Source organism: Stegastes partitus, unplaced genomic scaffold, assembly GCF_000690725.1.
Source record: "Stegastes partitus isolate 25-593 unplaced genomic scaffold, Stegastes_partitus-1.0.2 Scaffold122, whole genome shotgun sequence".
Taxonomy (NCBI): Eukaryota; Metazoa; Chordata; class Actinopteri; family Pomacentridae; genus Stegastes; species Stegastes partitus.
In genome coordinates, this window is record NW_007577853.1 from 182,541 (window position 1) to 206,382 (window position 23,842).

At 40.5% G+C, this 23,842-nt stretch overlaps 2 protein-coding genes and 1 non-coding gene across 3 annotated transcripts in view; 2 read left to right on the forward strand and 1 right to left on the reverse strand.

Moving 5' to 3' along the window:
• LOC103354838 (uncharacterized) overlaps positions 1–16,947 on the forward strand; it is a 19,182-nt gene extending 2,235 nt beyond the window's left edge. Inside the window, exons 2-13 of the mRNA XM_008278392.1 lie at positions 223–425; positions 4,236–4,337; positions 4,455–4,550; positions 4,742–4,852; positions 4,955–5,078; positions 6,057–8,003; positions 11,611–11,813; positions 13,397–13,498; positions 13,698–13,790; positions 13,897–14,007; positions 14,260–14,383; positions 14,545–16,947. Coding sequence (XP_008276614.1) covers positions 223–425; positions 4,236–4,337; positions 4,455–4,550; positions 4,742–4,852; positions 4,955–5,078; positions 6,057–8,003; positions 11,611–11,813; positions 13,397–13,498; positions 13,698–13,790; positions 13,897–14,007; positions 14,260–14,383; positions 14,545–16,556 — 5,228 coding nt within the window. The 3' untranslated portion in view covers positions 16,557–16,947. The remainder of the gene's footprint in view (positions 1–222; positions 426–4,235; positions 4,338–4,454; positions 4,551–4,741; positions 4,853–4,954; positions 5,079–6,056; positions 8,004–11,610; positions 11,814–13,396; positions 13,499–13,697; positions 13,791–13,896; positions 14,008–14,259; positions 14,384–14,544) is intronic.
• A 911-nt stretch (positions 16,948–17,858) lies between these two features.
• Positions 17,859–17,931, reverse strand: trnar-ccu (transfer RNA arginine (anticodon CCU)). The gene has a single exon. It is a non-coding gene; the product is annotated as a tRNA-Arg (tRNA).
• A 533-nt stretch (positions 17,932–18,464) lies between these two features.
• Positions 18,465–23,842, forward strand: part of wdr45b (WD repeat domain 45B) — a 14,913-nt gene continuing 9,535 nt past the window's right edge. The window contains exons 1-4 of the mRNA XM_008278382.1: positions 18,465–18,649; positions 19,774–19,848; positions 21,027–21,128; positions 23,329–23,416. Coding sequence (XP_008276604.1) covers positions 18,583–18,649; positions 19,774–19,848; positions 21,027–21,128; positions 23,329–23,416 — 332 coding nt within the window. The 5' untranslated portion in view covers positions 18,465–18,582. The remainder of the gene's footprint in view (positions 18,650–19,773; positions 19,849–21,026; positions 21,129–23,328; positions 23,417–23,842) is intronic.

A 23,842-nucleotide genomic window follows, 5' to 3' on the forward strand; every position in this document is an offset into this window, starting at 1 on the left:
GCCCTGTGATAGACTGGTGACCTGTCCAGGGTGTCTCCTGCCTTCGCCGTAAGTCAGATGGGATAGACTCCAGTCCCCTTGCGACCCTCATAAGGATTAAGCAGTGTATAGAAAATGGATGGATGGTTCCATTTAGAATATAGCAATTAAAAAAAACCCCAAAAAAACAACCAAAAAGACATTTTTTTTTTCTTGGTTAAGACGGCCTGCTTATGTTTACAGGAGCTCCTCTTCCCCTCTCTGCCCTGCGCCTCCTGGTCTCTCCACTTCAGCTGGTCTCAGCAGCGATGTGGCAGACTCTACAGCAGAAGGTTGTGGCTGACTATGGGATGGTTGAGGAGTTTGTGTCCATGGTTACAGACATCGTTCCAGAGCTACTCACCAGCCAACAGAGGGCCCAACTCATCCTGGGCCTCAAAGCACGGGTGAGGACAGTAGTAACATCTGAAGAGTGATGCAGTAGTTGTGTTTTCTTCTGGCTTCTTCTACTTTATTCACTCCAAAGTAGACACTGGAAACAAGTATAATTCTTTTTTTATTTTTTAACATTTTAAACATCTGCTTCAATTTTGCTAGAGAATTACGTGTAAACATGACCACTGTGGCTTTGAGCTAAACGTACTGTCTTTGTGGGGATCTTGCTTTTTGTCCTTTCATAACTATGCCTGTGGGAAATGTTTTATTTCAGGATTTTTTTTATTATGGCTGAAATATAATACGTAAAGCACTCTTTGATTTTGATGATGTCAAATATAGGCATGTTTCAAATCCCTCTCAATAAATCACTACAGGGCTCCAGACTAACTTTTTCACTGGTAGCACCTTGTCAAAGGCAAAACATATGACTTGCTGAACATTTTCTTATCGATAGACACTGTTTACCAATGTTCCCTAAACGCCCTACATTGCAGACTGTGGTAGATGCTGCTTGGTGGCTGCGGTGTACTCAGACAGGTGTGTGACCAAAAATGACTTTAAAAATTCTGAACTAGGTCGTTCTAATGTCAGATTTGTCTGTGATGAAACCGAGTGATTATTTGCTGTCTTTTCTATGAGCGAAAAAAAACAGCAAATGTAGGTGTGCTCCATTTTTCATGAGCTAACCGCATTTTTAAGTGTAAGTACAGCTATTAAAGTTCTACTTCCCACCAGTGTGGTTAACATCAGCCTCCTGTGCCGGTTACAGTGGCACTAATACAGCTTAATGATGCACTCTCACCAGTGCGACCATTTGAAATTTCAACTCGCACACTTTCAAAAAATTATCGCAGTCTGGAGCCCTGTCACTACCATCAGACTCTCCTTTAGACCACCAGGCTGAGCATCTCTGTGTGGCAGAGAATAGGATCCTTCTGAGGGTCTCACTAATTTACTTATCCTCATTTCTCACAGGAAGATCAGAATCAGGTTTCACCAGCTGTTAAGTCTACGTGGGTACTTCAAAAAGTTTTTGGCTTTACCAGAAAACAAAACAGGATAAAGATTGTTATTGCATTATTTTTTCAACACAGCTTCATTGCACTGTGTCCACTGATTTTCAAGCTTTGCTATCCCTACGTGGAAGAAGGTCACATCTTGAGCCTCCCGACACTTCTTAATATGACTTCATCATCACTTTAAAAAAGGCGACCACGCAGGTGGGATTTCAGTTTGGGAAACAGATGTAAGTCAAACAATGTCCCTTCCGATGAGTAAGGTTCATGGGGCAACACTTCAAAGTCACATCTGGCTGCTTCTGCCACCTTTGTTGTGTGGACCGGTGCATTGTCCTGCAGCAACAACATGCCAGCTCCAAGCTTTCCTCTCCCTATTTCTTTGATTGCTTCAAACATTTGAGTTTTTTTATTTTTTACAGTGATATAAGGCCTTATAGTATACAGTTATGCCCTCAAATACGCCCCTTATTTCTGGGTGAGGCAAATGAGTTTTTTAAGTAAATTTTTGCTAAGTTTGTGACGGAAGTCCTTTGTAGGTTCTTAGTAACTAGTGAGAGCCTGAATTGGGTTGCAGCACTGAAACTTCAGAGATGTCCGGCTTGTAAAGCCTTTAGTAGTCAGATTGTACAGAGCACTTATGGTCCAAATAGATAGCATTTGAACTTTTGAACAGTTGCTGCCACTGAGTCCTGCTACTTATCAAACATGTTCCAAAGAATGGCTTCAGTTGCAGCTTTAAAACTAAAAGTAAACACTGATGTAGCACAATCTTTATAGCAGGGGCTGAAGCTCAAAGTACAGATTTTTCTAAATCGACACTCATTAAGTACTCAATCAACCTCAGCTATATATGTTAAAGTGCATTAATCCTCGTAAATGGCATACTTCCCAGTTGTGCTTTAGTCTTATTGGAATGACGTAATAACAGTTAATATATTTTATCTTCTTTTATCACTGGCTTTGGAAATTGGTATTTTTTCTGTGATTCATTTATTTTAAACTCGACACACATGTAAAACAGCAAGTAAAGGTAATATAATATAGATATTTTTTATTGTAGTTTAAATTAGGGCTGCAAGGTGGCGCAGTTGGTTAGCACTGTTGCCTCGCAGCAAGAAGGTTGCCGGTTTGCGTCCCGGTGGGGACACCGGAATCTTTCTGTGTGGAGTTTACATGTTCTCCCCGTGCAGCGTGGGTTCTCTCCAGGTTCTCTGGCTTCCTCCCACACAGTCCAAAAACATGTTGAGGTTAATTGGTGATTCTAAATTGTCTGCAGGTGTGAATGTGAGTGTGCTTGGTTGTCTGTCTCTAAGTGTAGCCCTGCGATGGACTGGTGACCTGTCCAGGGTGTCCCCTGCCTTCACCCTAAGTCGGCTGGGATAATGGGGATTAAGCGGTGTATAGATAATGGATGGATGGATAGTTTAAATTATTTGTAATATACATTACCAGGTAAGAGTTAGGACACACCTACTCCTTAATACGTTTTTCTTTATTTTTACTGTTTTCTATAGTGTAAAACAAAATTGTAGATTAATATAACAAACAAAAAAGTTCAGTTATGCAGCCAAATTTCCCATGTGGAACAATAAAATGACTTTTTGTTCAACTGGGAAACTTGGAGTTGGTGACACAAGATTAAGAAAAAACAAAACATCACAAGTACCAAAAAAATACTAAACGATTTCCGTACTTACAATGTACAGAACACACTAATATAACAAAACTATTTTTAAACTTACATGTGCAAATTAAGCAGATCAGTGGCACATTATAATTGTATTGCACTTGACACATGCTCCCCAAAGTCCACAGTCTGTAGTACGAGTTTGAAGCTCAAAGTAAAGCGGCTGCTCTGTGCAGTCTAATATAGATGTGGCCTTGTAGGGAGCCTGCTGGTTATAGATAGCTGTCAATTGTAAACAAACCTTGGTACACTGGTCACTCTCTCAACCAGCTTCGTGAGGTCGCCTGGAGCTTTTCCAACAATCTTCCCACCTATCCTTGTGGGCTGCTTTTCCTCCACTCCGTGCTCCACCAGGAACCAGGTCATGTAATGCATCACTCTACGTCTTGGTCAAACGGTCATACAGAGCCATGAGGGGTGTTTCTGGTTCTTTGTCCTCTTCAAAAAAACAGATGTTGCCACTGAAACAGGTGGGATGGTGTGTCTCTGCAGGAAGTTGTGGTAGTCTCGCTTGTTAAATGTTGCCTTCAGTTCTTTCTACGAACAGATTAACCTATTTCATTTACTCAGTTGAGCAGTTTTTGTTGTACTATGAATTTCTGCAGTAGCTGAATACAGCTGTTTGCTGTGTGCCAACACAAGCTCACTACAACACAACACAACTGATGGTCCCAAAAGCAACAAAAGCACAAGAAATTTTCCCTGTTAACCTTCGACAAAGGTCACCACCTGTTAACTGAAAACCATTCCAGGTGAAGGTGGTCAAGAAGTTGCCTACAGTGTGCAAACCTGTCATCAGAGCCAACAGTGGCTACTTTGAAGAATATGATCAAATCTGAAACAGCCTTTGCTTTGTTCACACTTTTTTCATCTTACAATTTCCTTACTACAATTACTAGATAATTCCATATGCATTATTTCATAGTTTAGGGGTCTTCTGTTTTGTTCTAAAATGGACAAAATAGCAAAAATGAAGAAATATTCTTGAATAAGTAGATGTGTCCAAACTTCTCACTTGTACTCTGAATACTACAATAATACAAGATAAGTCAATTTTAATAGAAAGGAATTTGCTTTGTGTTTGTAAAGCAATAGTTGCTTTGTGGTTTCAGCTGATCCTGGAGTTGTGTCATCCTGAGTCTCCTGCTGATGTTGAGACTGTTCAGCACCACCTGGACAGGATGCAAATGTTCGTGGAGGCATGGCTCATGGAGGTGATTTAAAATAAAAAGTATAGCTCATATTTCAAAAAAGTAGCATGCGTTTTAAAGTTATGCTTCAATTTTGGTCATTTCCTTTGCTGTCACGTTCCATGATATCATGTCTTGCAGGCTGGTGATACAAATATCGACTTGCCACACTCAGACTTTGTGGATCTTGTCAGGAGCTTGCTAAAAAATCCTGACCAGAGGGAACACTTTTTTCAGGTCAGTTTAGTTGTATATTGCTACCAATATATTAAGTGCAACATGTGTATCAAAGACTTATTCACTAGTAGTTTTCTGCTGCTAACGTGCAGAAATGTCATCCGCTACTGAAGTGGTTTCATTTTGTTCTTACTTGCTTCTGTGTCAGCAAAATGAATTGCTTTTGTCCTAATATAGTTTCTGGTTTTCAGAAAGTTTTCCCTGAAGAGTTTGGTCCCACATATGATAAAGCTCTTCACACCTTAATGTGGCGGTTTTTGTCCAGACTTGAAATGTTTCTTCCTCATCAAACTGTCCAACAGGTACAAACAAAAAGGTATTTTTAATATCACTTTGGGCTAGATTTATGGACATACATTTCCCTTTCTGCCCCTTATCTTTACTTCTATTTTCATTTTCTACAGGTTGCATCCATGCTGGGTGAGGTGTCCTCAGTTCTAGAGGACTGCATGCAGTCTGTGTTTCAGCAGGAGGAACTCAAAACTCTGCTGCAGTATCAAAAAGACCTCACCAAACTGGACCACAAAGGTAAGTTTTCGCACTTTTTGAGAAAATGTTAGCACTGAATGTGTAATAGAACTTTGCTTTTGGTGCTGAGGAGTATAATTGGTGTCCATTAGAGGTGCAGTAATATATCATGAATGAATGAATGGATGCCCAAATGCCCTTTATTGTCATTATACAGTGTACAACGAAGTTGGAGATATGTTGCAATACAAGAACATGGTTAAAGAGGAGTTTAAAGGTGAAACATTTTACAGCACCTGGTGTGGATCAAGTGGCAACTTCCAGGGCTAGAAAAGAAAAGCCAACATAAAATTCCTAAAAGTGTAGTACCTCCTATGTCCACTGGACGCTTGCTCTAAAACAGGGGTGTCCAATCCTGGTCTTTGAGAGCCACAGTCCTGCATGTTTTAGATGTTTCCCTCTTCCAGCAGACCTGATTCAAATGATCAGCTCATCATCAAGCTCTGCAGAAGCCTGATAACGATCCTGATCATTTGAATCAGGTCTGCTGGAAGAGGGAAACATCTAAAACATGCAGGACTGTGGCTCTCGAGGACCAGGATTGGAACCCCTGCTCTAAAAGCAAGTAACAGAAATACAGCTTTGTTTACAGCTTGGTCTATAAAACGGCTTTGTTCTCTACAGCTAGTTTCTTTGTTCATGATAACTGTACATGAGAAACATTGTTTTAAAAAACAAACAAAACATATTTACGTTGTTTACGCAGAGAGCAGAAATTTCTAGAGCCACATGCTACATCTGTGAGCTGACAATAAGTAGTCAGTTTAAAACATTCACCACAACTTTATAAGGTGATATTATTGTTATGCTAAGTATCTAACTTGTTAGGATGTCCATGTAGCCAAAAAATTAATGACTGCAGCTTTATAGATTTAGTTTTCTCTTAATGATGTGCTCCAGATGTATATTTATTTGAACAGGAGTGGCACTTGGGTCTCAACATTTGCTGTTTTCTAAGACTGTTTTTTCTCTTCTCAGAAAGTTTCTTGGATGGTACCTGTATCATCTCAGCCCTCAAGCTTCCCTTTGGAGAAAGAACGGAGACACTTGAAGTGCAAACACAAGACAACATCTGGGATGATGTGCTGACGTGTACGTCAGATTTGGAGAAGGGATCTTTAAGAATGTCTCATACAGCACAAAATAAAACTGACACAACCACAGATCACCAGTCAAGTGAGTCAAAGAACGAAAAAACTATTCAGACTTCTAAAACAAGACATGAAGAAAATGTAGACCTTCCAATTCAAGTGAAGGATGCTTACCCTCTAAAGGAGTGTCAGGTTCGAATAAAAAGACTTGACATGCCGGTGTCTTCACTTAGCCGACCTGTGAGACCAAACAGAGGCCTGAGAATGAAGAAGTTTCTGCTGGAGGAGAAACGAGGACTTTGTGAAGCTCTCCCTAACAGCAAATCTGCTTCAAGGAAAACAAAAGCGTCTAACAGGCCACCTCCAGCAGTCTCAGACAATAAGGATTCAAGCGACCTCAACAAAGACTCCTCCTATATTGCTCCTATCAGTGAAGACGACTCCTGGTCTTATTATTCCGATGAGGGCTCTTGCCATAAGACTTTTAACAGTGGTTCCAGTGAAGCTGATTCATGGTCTCACTACTCAGATGATGACTCTTCATTTGTGAGTCCTGTCAGTAGTGCTGCTGAAAATGATTCGAGTTGCTCAAATGAGAACCCTTTCCTCTTGGCTCCTAAAAATGTATCCGCTGCTGGCAGAGAGCCAGGCAGCTCCGACAGCAGAGGTAAACCTCCAAAAAAGATTCATAAAGTCCAGTGTTTTATCTGCAAAGACCATGTGCACACAAGCCTGAGAACTCACATGAAAATCCACTTTCCCACCGATGATTACGCCTGCCCTCGATGTGACAGCAGGTTCAAACTCTTAACATCTCTTAAGAACCACTTAAACAAGACCTGCTATGAGTACGGTCAGCAGCACATAGATCCAGAAAAGCCGGACGAAGCCCAGAATCTTTACAAATGTGACAAATGCGATGAGGCATTTAGGTACAAAGTTTCACTGCAAAGGCACATCCTAACCCACAACGAACTCTACTGCAGTGTGTGCAGAAAGGTGCTACGAGATGCAGCAACGTTAGCAAGGCACAAGGCCTCACACACTCTGTTTCAGTGCAACCGCTGCGATGAGTCCTTCACTCTGTTCAAGCCCTTGCTCAGGCATTGTGAAAACATCCATAAAATAAGCAGGCCATTTAAATGTAACCACTGTCCTAAAAGTTTACCCAGGCTGCGCTTTTTAATCATACATGAATGGCACCACACGGGTCACCTGCCGTTCCAGTGTGCTCAGTGCAGCTTGAGGTTCAAATCGGATGCAGACCTCATTTACCATGAAAGAGTTCACACCAGAGAGAAGCCCTACCTGTGTGCAGAGTGCGGCAAGACTTTCTCTCACAAGTCCAACCTGTTGAGGCACTTGAACCTCATCCACAGCGAGTCTCGAAATGAGAAGAAGCATTCTTGCTCTCAGTGTGAGAAATCCTTCAAAGAGAAAGGAGCCCTGAAAAAACACCAGAGGAGCAAACACTTTAATGAATTCTTCCGTAATCCGTGTCCGTACTGTGAAAAGATGGTCTCAGCGTCGACAATGGCTCGACATAAGTTAATCCACACAGGAGAGAGACCTTTCAAATGCACTGTGCCTGAATGTGACAAGTACTTCAGATCGACCTCTGAAGTGAAGAGGCATGTCCTTATACACCATACTACAGAGAGGCCATATAAATGTGAGGTCTGCGGAAAGGGCTTTGTAAAAATGTGTTATCTCAATGCACATGCAAAAATACATTCAGGAGAGAAGCCATTTGTTTGCCATATCTGTGGCAAGGCTTTCCCCAAGGTCTACAGCATGCTGAGACATAAAAAGCTGCTTCATACATTCATTACACATTAACCCTGTAGGGAAGGAATTGTTAAAGCAACGACAATCATTTAATCACCTGCCTAAGTCCTGAGCCAGGTTTGCGTACTAAACATTTCAAGTAAATCTTGAATAAATTCATGGTGTTTTCATTGGACCCAAGACTGATCAGTGCTGGACCACTGACTGTCATCCTATGCATGTAAAAGGTACTCCGCCTGTTTAGCTTTGCTCTCCTATTTCAGGAGAACTTGATTGCTGACGGTTCTGCAGCAGATTCGGGTGTGTTTTGCCAGGGTTTGGTTGAGACTGTGCCTTCTGGATAGGTTTTTAGATTACGGCAGTGCTGCTGTCTTTCATACTCTTAAGCAGTGTTTTGCAGGCTGAAACAATCCCCTTTGTGAACTGGTGTGTCCTGTGATTTCTCTCACACAAAGTGAGTTTTAAACAGCTTTTGGCTTCATATTTATCATATTTGAACACATTTTGAACTCATGCATGTGTCTGGAATAAAAAAGAGACTTGTGTTTCTCCTGCATCAATTTTGATCATTTTCAGACTGTCTGTTGTGTCTTACAGTTGTGTGATGTTGAACTGGTGAAGAACTGTTTGACCCTTGGAACCCCAAAACTCATTGGCGGGTATCTGAGGCACGTTATCTTATATAAAATAAGCAAACTACAATAAAGCACTCAAATTACACCATTTAAACTAAATGATCCTTGAATTACTCATCTGTGACTACTACTCCATTGGTAAACTTCACCAATTCTAAGCTTAAAAGGGTCATATTTAATCAAAATCACTTTACATGTTTAATTTCATTTCATTTCATTGAATTTCCCTTCTGGGATAAATAAAGTATTTTTCATTTAATTTCATTTTCAGCTGAGCTGCAGGCTGTGTTTAGACCAGATACAAAACAAGTGTGGAAACAAAGTAAAACTGTAAGTGGTAAATTATCTACACCATATGGATCAGGCAGTTCTTTCCAGGTTTTGTAACACCTGTGAGAAAAATGTTGTACATGTTGATTCTAGTTTTTTTGTGTGTGTGTTTTTTTATTTTTACATTTTGGTAAAATTAATAAAAACAATCAGCTTTTGTTTTATTTGTGGTATCTGACATTATAACTGTATCATACTACACAGAAGACATTTTTGAGTTATGTCTACTTCTAGCACTGGTTGTTCTGTTTCCTACAAGGTGCAGAATTTTAAACTGCAGTGAAAAATGAGCTCACAGTGGGTTTATGTGTGACAGGAACAAAAACCACCATACCTCAAATTCACAGCTACGTAGAAATAAAGATGAGCCCCCAGTACAGGGTACGATACTAAAGAGCAAACTGATTATAAATCCAGTAGACAGTAATATTCCATGGCTGAATGCAGCTTTAAGAAATGGCAAGAAGAAGAAAAAAGTCTAAATCTAAATAAGGCAGAGAAAATATCAACATGAGGTGCATATGGTCCTGACTTTATTCCAAGCAGATCAGATAATACATATAAACTTAAAGGCTTCCCTCTCTTATGACATCGTTATATGAAGAGGAGGAGGAAATGGAAGAGGAAGGTAGGAGACAACAAGTGGACAAAAACAAGTGAGCAAAATAAAAAATGAAAACAGGCAAGGAATCAGCAGAATTGTAATTGTTAAATGGTCAAAAGGGGTAAAGAAATAACAAAAGAAATAAGAAGTCATTTGTGGAATTGCTGGGAGAAAACAACTGTATTGGAGCAGGAAAAATAACATTGGGAAAATGATGTCATTCATTTATCTTGGATTATGTAGTTGAACAGTGTTTATTCTATTATATCTGCTGGAAATCAATCGTCTGACAATCAAAGTAAAGTAAAACTATGATTCAAAAAGAGAAAGAAAATGTGTTTTTATTCTCATGTATGTAACTTTTCCCCTTCCCTGGATAGTTTTTGGACAACACTTTGTTGTACTGCATGCAATAGGTGCCCCTTTACAGATAATAGCTCAAAATGTAATATCAAACAAATCCAAATCTGGCTACAGCAAAAACATTTTGTCAGTTTCAAACATTTATGTTAACTTTATGATGAAGAAAAGTAGTCCGTTGGTGAAAGTATTCTTTAGTAGGCACTTTGTACTGTTGTTTTGTGTTTGTAAAAATGCATTAAACCAAGAAATCTTTTGGCTAAAACATGACATGTCTGTCCAGGGCAAGAATACATATAAATATTATTTTAGGTTTTATCTACATGCGCAAAAACAAACAACCAAAACAACAAATTGTTATTTATTTATTTATTTATTTTAACGCGGAACTAATGAAACTCACACTGCCTGTGGCCGGACTGTTATTCCGGAAGGAACGCAAGGCAACCGTTGACGCACAAAGCTGACTTGGGTGACTTCGTTTGTTGGACAGAACCTCCCTAAAAACATTAAGTTTGACTCCGGTCGAGCGACGAACACTGTTCTCCGTGTTGGTAATGTAACGGCAGAGCCCGCACAGGATGGACGGAGCTATTTCTGAGTTAGCCGGTGAGTATTAACGACTACAGACCGATTTGTTTAGCTAGGCCGCAACGCAGCCCGCGCGCGGGAATAGCAATGCTAACGTTGTGAAGAAACTGATGTTTTTTAAAGACAGTTCACTACATGATACATTTAAATGGGATTCAGCCTGTCAATAATAACCCTCGCTTTATCCTACTATGGGCACATGTAGCTAAGATAAATGCAGTATGTTATTTAAGTCGCAGTTTGATTGTTGCAATGCCAACGCAAGCTATCGCTGGTGCTATCGTATGCTAATGATAGTTAAACTAGCTGCTGGGAAGTCAGACACTGAAGTGAATGTTGGTTTCGGGTGAACTGCGACAACCCTCAAACAATAGTCTAAACAATTACATTTGCTGACTGGATATATGGAAACATATTCGCAACGTTTGTGTGCGCTCTTTATCGACGTGTAATACAGGGTCAGTATCACATCACAGAAACGGAAGTCCGCTTCCACTTAGGGTTTGACACTACAGTTTTCCCCTATGAACTAAAACATAAAACTTCACTTTAGCATTACCCGAAATCTCCGTTTTGTTTATTTGTGATGTTGGTACACCAAGACACGATCAATGATTAAAATGAAACCTTAGTTGGTGTCATAAAATAACTCCTGTGTATGCAGTATCATATCGATTAGTTGTAAATTAAAGATGCATTTGAACATTGTACTTAGAATTTTCCAAATTCAGTGGAGGTTTCGGTTATGGGAAGTTTAATGTGTTCCCTATTTAAATTAGTGGCATTTTGACATACTGACTTTTCTGAAAGATAATGCACTTTTTGCGAAACTCAGAGCTGGGCCTCAACAAAATGAAGGAAATGTGTTTGTGGTTAACAAGTGTTGAAAATATACATTTGAAATACAAAAAAATGGCAAAAAGTTTTTCCAAAAATGACCCAGTATTATTTTTTTTATGACCTAAGACTCACATGCTACATGGTGTCAATGATTGTGAAACCGCCAGGTTTCAACAACTGTTGTGAAACTGTTTTTTAAATTTTTTTTTTTACTGTAGCTCTTAGGATTTCCATGACTTGAATAATTGAGAATTATTTGGGTGTGTTCATGAAATGTATTTCCCTGTTTGCAGGTCCCTCTCTTTCCCTCTCTTCTCTGCGCCTTCTGGTCCCACCGATTCGACTGGTCTCTGCAGCCATCTGGCAAACTGTGGAGCAGAAAGTTGTGTCGGACTATGGGCTGCTTGAGGAGTTTGTGTTTATGGTTACGGAGATTGTTCCACAACTTCTCTCCACAAGGCAGCGGGCTGAACTCATTTTGGGACTCAGAGCACGCGTAAGTTGAATGATTTTGTTTTTTAAAACCAATAAATATGTATCCATGGGCTGTGCAATGGACCAGAAAAATTTTATCCCATTAAAAGGTTTTATTTTCAATGTTAATCATTCTTAGTGACCTATTTTAATGAAGACCGGGACAAAAAAGGTTTACTTTGCTTTTGACTTATTTAGTCCATTTATCAAAGTACGTGGATGATAATATTATTACCTCAATGAAAAACAAAATTGAATACATTTACATATATTTTAAAAAATGAGGATAATAGAACAGGGCTGCAAAGTGGCGTAGTTGGTTAGCACTGTTGCCTCGCAGCAAGAAAGTTGCCAGTTCACGTCCCGGTGGGGGCACTGGAATCTTTCTGCGTGGAGTTTGCATGTTCTCCCCGTGCAGCGTGGGCTCTCTCCAGGTTCTCCGGCTTCCTCCCACACAGTCCAAAAACATGTTGAGGTTAATTGGTGATTCTAAATTGTCCGTAGGTGTGAATGTGAGTGTGCTTGGTTGTCTGTCTCTAAGTGTGGCCCTGCAATGGACTGGTGACCTGTCCAGGGTGTTCCCTGCCTTCGCCCTAAGTCAGCTGGGATAGGCTCCAGCCCCCCGCAACCCTAGTGAGGATTAAGCGGTGTATGGATAATAGAATAATAGGGTTCTCTACACACACATCCTAATGTCTAGTCCATCATCGCTTAGGTGGAGGTGGTGGGGTATAGAGTTGTGGGTGTTTTTAAACAAGGAAGTGACCAAGGGTGAGAAGACTATTATCAAGGGTTATGTCAGATTGTTTTCCTCTGGGAGGAGCATCTCATGCTTTTCAGTGAATAGGGAAACAGTGTATTGATAATTTTCTTATTGTTACTGATGAAGTGGCTATGGCTAATGCAGATACCAATATTTGAGGGGATCATAAGATGTTACAGATTTTCTCATTGTTCAATGCAATGTAAAGTGCTCCACCTCTGTGTAAACAGCATAACCATGGCTAGAAGCAGAGAGAATTCAAAAATGTCTTCTTTGCAGTATGACACAGAATGCCATGAATTAATAAAAAAAAGAAAAAATGAAGTTGAATTTCTTTGATTATTTAATTTACACATTTTTTTTAAATCTGTTTGTTTTTTTGGTCATATGACTGTCACAGCTGAGTCAGTTATGGCTTCTTAACTGCAGCAAGGAGTGCAGAATTGTATATTTTTGTAACACAATGTGGTGCAAACACTATATTTTTAAATGAGACATGTAGAAAAAAGTTATTTTGTTTAAATGTCACAATTTTACGTTAAAACTGGGTTACATTTTCTAACAGAATAACGCGTCAAAGATGACTTGCTTAAGGAATGTCAGCAAGTTGAAAATCTGACCATTTCTGTTTTTAATTCCTGGCTCTGCTTATTTCTGTCTTTTTTTTAATTTTTTTTTTTTTTTTTACATTTTTTGTTTTTATTTGTGTATTAAGATAAGATGCCTTTTAACTTCATTGGTGGGTTTTGGGATTCAGTGGGTTAAACATAAAACAGAACAGTAGGCACATGAGCATCTCTCAGAATCACTTGTTTACCATTGAGTCTTCTCTGTGGTTGTAGCTGATTCTGGAGCTGTGTCGCTCTGATGACACCGCTGACATCCATGTCATTCAGCCACACCTTGACCGAATGCAGAACCTCAGATCTTTGTGGAGTGTGGAGGTAAGTGTAAACTTTTTTATGGATGTGGTATTACATATTCTAATGTCTCTTTGTAACTGATTTAAATGTATTCCTTTAATATGGGCCTTTTTTCTTTCTCATTGTTGGGCATTTGCCATTCTTTTTCTAAAACAAACAATTAAAATCACAATTCTGCTCTAAAATGACATTCTCTGTTGTACATTGTCCTTAATTGCAGACTGCAGCAGAGCAAGACGTGTCTGACTGTCATTTCATGGGCCTTGTCAGAAATCTGCTGAGAGATCCTGAAGAGAGAAAAAACTTTTTCCATGTGAGTTTAAACTAAAAACTTTTGGTAAACGTGCAGATTAGTTTGAATATATTTGTTTTTTTGCACAGTCCATTATTAGTGATTTATGGATTTCTTTCTGTTCCAGGATGTTTTCCCAGGAGACTTTGGTCCCACGTATGACAAAGCAATCCAGACACTGATGTGGCTGTTTCTCTCCAGACTTGAAAAGCTTCTTCCAACCCAAACTCTCCAGCAGGTACCAATAATATGTCACTTTAAAACTAGCTTATTGCACGCAGCGTATTTTTTCTAAGTACTATTCAAATCTTTATTGTTTAAATGCATTCGGTGCTTATGTTTTTCTATTAGATAATCACAAGCACAAGTCCATAACTGTTCTCACAACTTAAAACATAGGCTTTTAGATTATAGTATTGTAAAACTGTATGATGTTACAGGAGCTTTTCTTAACATTTCAAAAATGCAGTGCTGTTTTTCTTTGTTTCAGATTGCCTCACTCCTCAGTGATTCCTCCTCTATTCTGAATGAATACATGGACACTTTCACTCAGCCTCAGGAGCTCAAAGTCTTGCTGGACACTCAGAAAGATCTCGGCCAGTTAGATGACATTGGTGAGTTGAATATTTCACTATCTTACAACAGTGTCACAGTAACATACCAGTTCTTTGTCATTCAGTGGTTTAGGTATAATTGCTCTTAGCATGTGGTGCACTGTTCTTTTGAATCTGTCATATTTCTTCATAAATGTTTCTTTTGATCTTTTTCTTTTCAGAGTCTTACATTGTTGACAGTGGAATCTTGTCAGCCCTGTGTCTCCCTCCTGTGGAGAGAGTCGTGATTGTCAACGAGCAGACGGGCACGGATGCAGACAGTGGCCTTGTGTATACTGTCTGCACAGAGATGGAGGTGGAATCAGAGAACAAAGAGGTGTACATGGAGGGAACTGGGAGCTCTGAACAGTGTGTGCAAACCCAGTGGTTCGGTCTTGGCACTGATGTGAAAGCGGAAATGGACACTGTGGTGGTAACAGATCCTGCTGAAGGTGCCGAGGCCAGCGAGAGTGAAATGGCAGATGACCACCAGGATGATCAATCCGAAACACTTATCATTGGGGAGGACGGCCAAGTGACAGTGCTGGACGGTGTGGAGAAGAAGCCAAACAGGCGTGGCAGGAAAAAGAAAATCACTGTAGATGAAGACTATGAAGTGGGAAGTGGAGCAAGAGGGAAAAAAGAAGATGCAGGAATTGATGTCTTGTGGGAAAGACCTGTGCGAAAGAACAGAGGACTCAAGATGAAACGCTACCTGTCACAGTGGAGGAAATCTGGCAAGACACAGGGCAGCACTGTTAACAGCGGCCCTAAAAAGTTTGCCAAAAGCAGCGACTTGGACGACAGAACATGCAAAGTGTGTGGCAAGGTGGTGAGTCAAGCCAAGTTTTTACAGCGCCACATGAACCAGCACTCGGAGGAACTGCCTCACTGTTGTCCTGTGTGCAAAAGGTTTTATAAGAGCTTGCGCTACTTGCAACAACATAAATGTACAAAGGGTGGCAGGAAATCCAAGGATCAAGAGACGGCAGCAGACATGGGTGAACAGTCATCTAGTGGGATGACAACCAGTGCAGAGCAGCCGTCGGACAGCACCATCCAAGACCAAGATTACTCCCTGTCTGACAAAGAATTAGGAGAGAAAAGCCCTGATGGAAATAAAAGTGTGCTAGAAGGTCCATTCTACTGTCCCCACTGCAGTGTTGAGTTCAAGTGCAAACAAACGTTCAGGTTCCATTTAAGAAACATTTGCTACACTGAGCAGCAGGTGGATCCTGAGAGACCTGAGGATGTTAAGCATTGCTTCAGGTGCGATGAATGCGACAAGGCCTTCAAGTACAAGTCGACATTGGATTCCCACAAACAGACTCACAACCCACTCTACTGCGAGGTGTGTATGAAGCTAGTGCGTGACTCAGAAGCATTGGCAATGCACAAAGAATCCCACACACCGTTTCAGTGTAACCGCTGTGAGGAGAACTTCCCTGTGTTCAAGGCCCTTCATAAGCATTACATTGACGCCCATAACCCCACTGAGCCTTACACCTGCTCCCACTGTCAGACAACATTTGCCAGTTTGAAGCGTTTTATCAGGCATGAGTGGAAACACACTGGTTACCAGCCATTTCAGTGCCCTCATTGCAGTAAAAGATTCCGATCATACTCAGACCTTGTGGAGCACCAGAAAAAACACACAAAAGCGTATCCATTCCTTTGCTGGGAGTGTGGCAAGAAATTCAGACATGGCGTTACGCTGACGAGGCACGTGGAGCGGGTACATCACTCCGGCGAACCTGTGACTGAGAAACCCACACCGACCTTCACCTGCGCTCAGTGTGGCAAGACCTTCACTTCCAGGAGGTGCCTTCTGAAACACGACAATTTCCATCACAAAGGGCTGCGTTTCCCATGTGAGCACTGTGGGAAGGGATTCTTTGGCAAGGACGCGCTGGTGAGGCACACTTTGATTCACACAGGCGAGAGGCCTTTCAAGTGCGATGACTGCGATAAGTCTTTCAGATCCGCTGCAGAATTAAAGATCCACAGGAGGTACCATACCGGGGAAAGACCATTTAAGTGCAACATCTGTGAAAAGGGTTTCGTTCAGTCCTGTTTTCTTACTCTACACATGCGAACCCATACTGGAGAGAGGCCATATGTTTGTACAGTGTGTACCAAGGGTTTTTCAAGCTTGCATGGCCTAAAAAGACACAGGAGACTTGTTCATGCATAGTTGGGTGTTTTTTGTTTTTTTTCATGATACTAATTCCCACAAGGATGTTCAGTTTATCAGTCCTTATGAAGGATGTCAGCATCAGCTGCAGACCAGAGCTTGAGGCATGGCTGAGGATTTAATCCTGTGTAGATGCTGACCATGATGGGAACATAACACCAGGTTTTCCAGTTGAAGGACATTTTCTGTAAAATGTCAGCCTCATTGCTATCGCCATGGCTGGGATTGTTAGTGTCATTGTACAGTGCATTATACAAATGTAACTTTGTATTTTTTACAGAAGAGTTTGCTGTAGCGCTACAAAAGATTTGTATGTATTAACAATATAAACATTCATTCCTTTGGGAATCTTCTTTTTTTTTTCTTGAATAAATTGAATGTTGCGTTCAAAGTGTCACTTATTTCTTCAGACGTGAGGTCATTCGATAGATCTTTTAGCATTTGAATTGCTTGCACATTAAATGTACCACAAATATTCAGTTGTCAACCACTAGTGTATGAATCATTAGCTTGGTAATCGATTAACTGGCCTGAGTAAATTTTCAAGATTGGTTATGGGCTAAACATATGAGGACATCATTTAGAGTTTTGGAAAGCACTACTCAGTATCTTTCACAGTGTTCTGACATTTTACAGACCAAACTATCATTAGCTGCAACACTATTGCACTTTTCTTTTGACAAAGAGGGAGAGGGGATTCAAAAAGTAATTCTCCAGAACAGCTGAACACTAGATTGTGCACATAATTGTGTTTTAGTATAAAAGCAGCTTTTAAGAGAATTAATGATACAAAGTAATAATTGTGATAAAAATGTCAGTGTGCTGCTTCACATGTAATAAAGCAGACAGGAAGAAATGGGCCTATTAAGCCCGGTAGAAATGAACAAAACATTCAGTACAATATTGAAAACTTATTTAGATAGCTTCCTGAGGCACCCCCTCTGCGGGGGTGCCTCAGGGTGGCTGACTGCGCTCTGATCCCAGCTTCCTGACAACCTGGGATATGCAAAAACAATTTCCGTTATTATCATTAGGACATCACAGTGGCTCTGTTTGCTCCATCACCTCACAGCGTCCCGGTTAGGACACCAGGTATCTTTCTGTGAGGAGTTCGCATGTTCTCCCTGTGCAGCGTCGCTTCCTCCCAGCGTCCAAAACATGCGGTTAGTTGGTGATTCTAAAGTATCCGTAAGTGTGAATATGAACGTGCTTGTTTGATTTCCCGTGTGGCCGTCTGTCGGCTGGGATGGGCTCTCAAAGACCGATCAAATCCCAGAATCTGGACGACAGCTCAAAAGATTCCACCCCAGATGGGACTCGAACCCACAATCCCTGGCTTAGGAGGCCAGTGCCTTATCCATTAGGCCACTGGGGCTTAATAACGTAAGCTGTCGGATTTTTTCATTAAGTACTTTAACCAAGATAAAACATGTACGTTCTATGATAATCGTATGTTTCATTAACGGACTTACGACATCTACTGAATTGTTACATAACGGACGATGAGGCGTCACTTTCCGCTTGTCAGTTCTTCTAATACGAGCCACGAGCATACTTTTGTCTTTAAAATTCTCTGAAACTCAATCTTCCACTTAACTCTGAAACAGTAACACTAGCGGCACACATCTCAGATGACCTCTGTAATTAGCATGACAACAAACTATGTCTTAATCACAAGTGATCAAATCAGTGATTACGGTCAGAAGTCGTGGTTCATTCAAACCCTTCTCTGATCAGTGCCTGTGTCGTTGAGACATGATAACTTTTAGTTAAATGTACTGATAAAGATGATGTAGTTATTTCAGCTTTCTGCGTTATATGCAATACGTTGCCATAGTCCAGTGAAACTCCCTTTGATCCTGGCTGGTGACCGCTCACCCAGCTGAAGCAGGAAACCAGCCTCGGTTGTTTTCCCTCTCCCTGCCCAGCAGACTCCGGAGGAATGGTAACCGGTTAGCTCATCGGGCAGCAGCTGTTTGATTCACTTGTAAACGTTTTTTTGGTATACGGTAGTTCTGTTCTAATAATGAATTTACTACCGTCTAATCCTCACGGGAACGGGCTCCTTTACGCTGGATTTAACCAGGATCATGGTAAGAAGCGTCCGTTTTTTTTTCTTCCAAACGGAATTTGGCAGCGTCGTGGATGCTAAGCTAACATTGCTAAGCTCTTTCATGAGCATAAATTAATCATAACATTATCTAACACCACCTTAAAATTATGTAGTGATAATATTGCTGTGCTGTTGCTTCTCTAGAAACCTTAAATAAAGAACGTGGGGTTAATGTTAGCTGTAGCTACCAGGTTGGACCTCTGCTAGCTAGAAACGTAACATTAGCTAGCTTTTTTTGTTTTCATCTATCAGCTAACCAGCTAACGTGTTAGCAAGTCGGGGGTTGTGAAGTTATATACCAACACATGATTAAAATATAAGTACAATAAAAAAGAAGAACGCATACGTAGTTAAAGGTGTAGGTGAACTTAGCATATATGCTAACGTTAGCAGAATTTCTATCGACCATCGCACTAGCAGTGCCTCGATCACAACATCGGCCATCAACTAGCGTTAGCCAGGCAACGCTAGCAACTAGCTTCACTTAGTTATCGTTAGACTACCACTGTTGGCCTAATCTGTTTGCTGCTTCAAAGAAAACCTTTTTTTTTTTAAATCATGTTGTCAGTTTGCAGAAGGAAAGATTGTCAATTGTTGTCAATCAGTCGCTTACGTTCCATAGTAATATTTACTTTGCTCCCCACCCACGCACATTTACACAGGCCCTAAAGTTAAAGAACCTCGACCGTTTAGTCTAAATCCAATGCCATCTTTATTAAATATGACAATCGTGACAAATCATGTTGTAAGACGTCTTAGAAACAACGGTGAAGTGACCGAAGACCTCACATGACCCCCATAGAGCCATGGCGCCCATTGACTACATACGGTGTGGCCGTTTTACATGGATTCCAGCAGAGGTTAATCATTTGTTCCATCTGCTGCGTTTAAGTGCTGTTTTCTCTGTGTCCAACTAATCTAATATCCCCAGTGTCCTCCTGTTGTGTGTTCAGTTCGCAGTAAAGGCTGGGGTATGATGAGGTGATTCCCATGGGAAGATGTTTGTGCAGAATCCCTGATATGCCCACAACAGATGATTAATGTTGTCTTAAGCTCGTGGTCCAGTTCTGACTTGTGCTGTTTGATCTGCGTGTGTCCCTGCAGGATGCTTTGCCTGTGGAATGGAGAATGGATTTCGTGTGTACAACACAGATCCTCTCAAAGAGAAGGAGAAGCAAGGTAACAGACAGCAAGACACTGACATTTATAGTTATTAACAAAGTGTACTGGATGTTGGTCAAACATGTTGTAAGTTGGGTGTTCACCAGGTACAAGCTTACTGTTGGATGACAATATACGTGTTTGATACAGGTTGGACAAAGCAAGGTGTGTTTATTGGTTAAATTGTGTATGTGTTCCCTGTAAAATTTTCAAATCAATTGTCAAATCATATCAATGTTTTTCTCCTATGCATCCATAGTTCACTGAAGTTGCTGTATTGCTTAATTGCTGTTTGAAGTGGCATGAGTAAATAAACCCAAGTTACCCAGCTGTAGCTCTTCTTCTGTGACCGTGTGCATAGTCCTCAAATGCCACTTGCTACTGGTTATTAGTAGTGAAATGTGGGTGACGACAAAGCACGTAATGAGATAGCAGAGATTATTCTGGCGTAATTTGAGTTCTGTGATTTTGTATGTAACCTGCTAACAGCTGTTAATCAAATCACTTGTGCGTACTTCTAGTTCTGGTTACAAGGATCGTCCTGTAAAAGTGGTTATTTAAATATAAATATCACAGAGTAGTAATGTATTTTGTGGTTTCCAAGACAAATTAAATATTGACTGTTTGCCGACAGTTTAATAAAGACGTTGCTTTAACATTTTAATCACAAACTGAGGTAAAAGAGGAATGCTGGACTCTGTGGTTGATGGCTAATTTGTTAAAAGGTTTTAGGTTGGTGATTGTAGAAAAACTTCTTAACCATGGAAGGATATAAGAGGAAGTTTTACCCAAAGACAGTTAAAAATGTGACTTGGCACATGACCTGTGCCAGAGTTACTTCTCTAACCCTGTCAGATTTAGCTGCTGTAGGTCAGCGGTTGCCCGAGTATTGTTCACAGGGCCGAGTGTGGTCTTTCTTTTCCTTGAGCCGAACCATGTGCAGCTCTTTGACAGTCTTTGCAACACGCAGCAGTGCTTTCCCGCTAATGTTCTGTGCACTGCTGCACGCAGAGGGATGCCAGTTTCACTGTGTGGAATGAAGGGGGTTGTTGTTTGCGCCTGTGCAGAGCTGAGCCACGAGAGATGAATAAGCAGTTGGGATTTAAATCGCTGTGCATCTGCTTTCTTTTCTTATTGTCGTTAAAAGTTAACTTGTTGTTTGCATCGAAATGACGAGGTATGACTTTGAGTTTCAGAGTTCCTGGAGGGCGGGGTTGGCCACGTGGAGATGCTGTTTAGGTGTAACTATCTGGCACTAGTAGGAGGAGGGAAGAAACCCAAGTACCCAACTAACAAAGGTATGTTGTGTCTGCATATGTTACTCAGTTCGATTGCTTTTGTCCCAACATCAGCAGCATTGTCAGTGCTGGACTTACACCAAGGCCTCTGCTCTAACATGATGACGTGTAGGACTATTTTCACATTGTCAGCGTCTGCACAGCTTGTTAAGTGTTAAAGGGGACACATCCTGCTCTTGGACATTTTGTTTATGTCAGAAGTCTGCTTTCCCATCTACCTAATTTTATATGCATTTTTGTATTTGTGCATAAACCCCTCCTGAAACTCAGAATATTCTGGAAAATAATTGCAAGTGTCCCAGATATTTTCATGCCTCTGAACTTGATGTACCAAAACAGCGAAATTTGACAAACAGCAAAAAAATAAATAAAAAAAAAAAAATCGAGTTATTGAATAAATGATGACGTACATAAAGCATGTGCCTTCAATTTCCACTGAAGCTTCGGCTCCACTGGAGAGACGAAAATGGCAGCAAATGTAAGACATCAGATGTCTGTGGGGCAAAGAGAAAATTGTAACCTTCCTCACAGTAACACATGAAGCTAACAGAAATACCATGTTGTTGTAATGTTTTCTACATTAGATTCACTGTTTGAGATTTAACTGTCACTCTTTCAGTTAAGTCAGCTCATTGCTTCCCTTTTCACTGCAATCATTTAAAGACACGTGATTGGAGAATTATCTCCACCAGCTGTTTTATATCAACAAACCAACTATTATTTAATATTATTAACAGTACTGGATGGAAAAGGGCAGTACTTGGTCATTTCTTTTATTCTCTTTGCATTACATGTGGTTTGGATAAAAACCTAACTTTACAGTATGTTATACATGATTTAAGCTCCAAACGTTAAGCAAATATATGTAAAAAATGCTCACTGCAAGTAAAATTTGCAGACTTCTGCCTGCTCTCAACCTCAAGTGTATTAAGGAGAACTGAATACTGGATTACAAGAAAATGCCTGACTCATTCAAATGAAAGCTGCACCCGGATGCTCTGCACATTTTCACTTCATTTTAAACTCGGAGCACAAATGACTCACAAGCTGTAGTAAAGCAAGTTTGCCACTACGCTACAATCTGACCTGCATGACACGGCTCCTTTAAAAAGTCCAAAAGTTTTGCTTCATTGTGGAAGAAATTCATTTAGTGACCGTTTTTCCACATGCTTCTGAACTGTCGCTTCATGTTTGCTGCAGGATCTACTCTGTTACATGAGGTTACACGGCAAATGAGCTGTAGTTATAACGTTATTAATCTCTTTACAGCAGCTTGATTTTAGAATAATCCTCATAGCTGATCTACATGATAGTGACTTGTTCACTGTAGTCACAAATACTGTTGCAGCAACTTTATTAGTCCAGGAAATGTGTCAGTATTTACTGCCACCCCTAAATGGATTTATAATCAGAGGAGAGCATTGCTGATACACTACATCTCTTCAGTGTGAATGTTGTTAGAAACACTTAGTCATTGTCCTGCTGCTGAATGTTAGTAGTGTATCTGTTGACAGACAATCAGCTCCCAGCCTGTGTTAGAATTTTAAAATCCTAGCTTTGTAATTGCAAGGCCCTCAGGTAGAAGTAGACAGCTGCCAGACACCTTTGTCTAACTTTATGCTGCAGAGTTTATCAGCAGGACTGCCACAGTTGGCAGTTAGACAGCAGACCCTGTAACTCCATCTCATCAAACATTAAGAGGCTCCACCTGATAGAACAAACAAGTACCACAGTTAATATACTTTCTAACAGTTAAGCTACGCGTCCCTCGTCTTCGGCCTTAGTTTCGAATACTTTCAGTTGATCACATTTTTACAGGCAATTAATTGACTAACAGTCACTTGTAAAGCATTTTGAATTCCATCTGATTAATTTGGAAAGTGTTTTGATTGATAGTAAGCAGCAGTGTCATGTTTTTGGTTTCAAAGTGTTTCCGCTTGTGATTGCGAGTTAATATACTAAACGTGAAGTTGTTGTGACAGTGGATTGTGCTGCGGGAGGTTGTCCTATCCTTTCTGTTGGATGACAATCAGCACCTTCAGACCTGTGGCAAACATTGCCACTGTTATTGCTACAGAAGCTTGGAAGGTCACCAGCTCATAATAAGCAAGTGCTGATATAAGCAAAAACCTAAACACTGTCTATCCATCCATCCAGTTTATTTGTATACCTTTTTTTTTCTTTCATTCATTTGTTCTAGTGATGATCTGGGACGACCTGAAAAAGAAGACAGTCATTGAAATTGAGTTCTCAACAGAAGTCAAAGCAGTGAAGCTTCGGCGGGACAGGTACAAGTCTGACATTAAAAGCTGCAATTTGACTGTCTACGGTCATGTTGTTGGGAGGAGTTCATTCCATGATTTGTTGCATAATGACTGCTGTGTAATACTTACAGTTGTGAACAAAAATGTACACACGGCTGTAACGACCATGTATATCATGGAGGTTTTGAGTTTTCAAGGATTCCTCTAATACTTATTTTTCTATGGTGGAATCATTGAAACACACGTGTCTTTGTGAAAAAAACAAAACAGCCAATCATGCATTTTGGGTCTCTTATAGATCTATAGGTCTTCTGGGAATATGACAACAACCTGCTGGGTCACAAATGTGAATACAGAACCTTGAATTATTAGTTTAGGTGATGTAGAAAATTGTCGTAATCAAAATGTCTTAGTGGCATGGCCTCTTAACTTTTTGTGAGTGATTAGGAT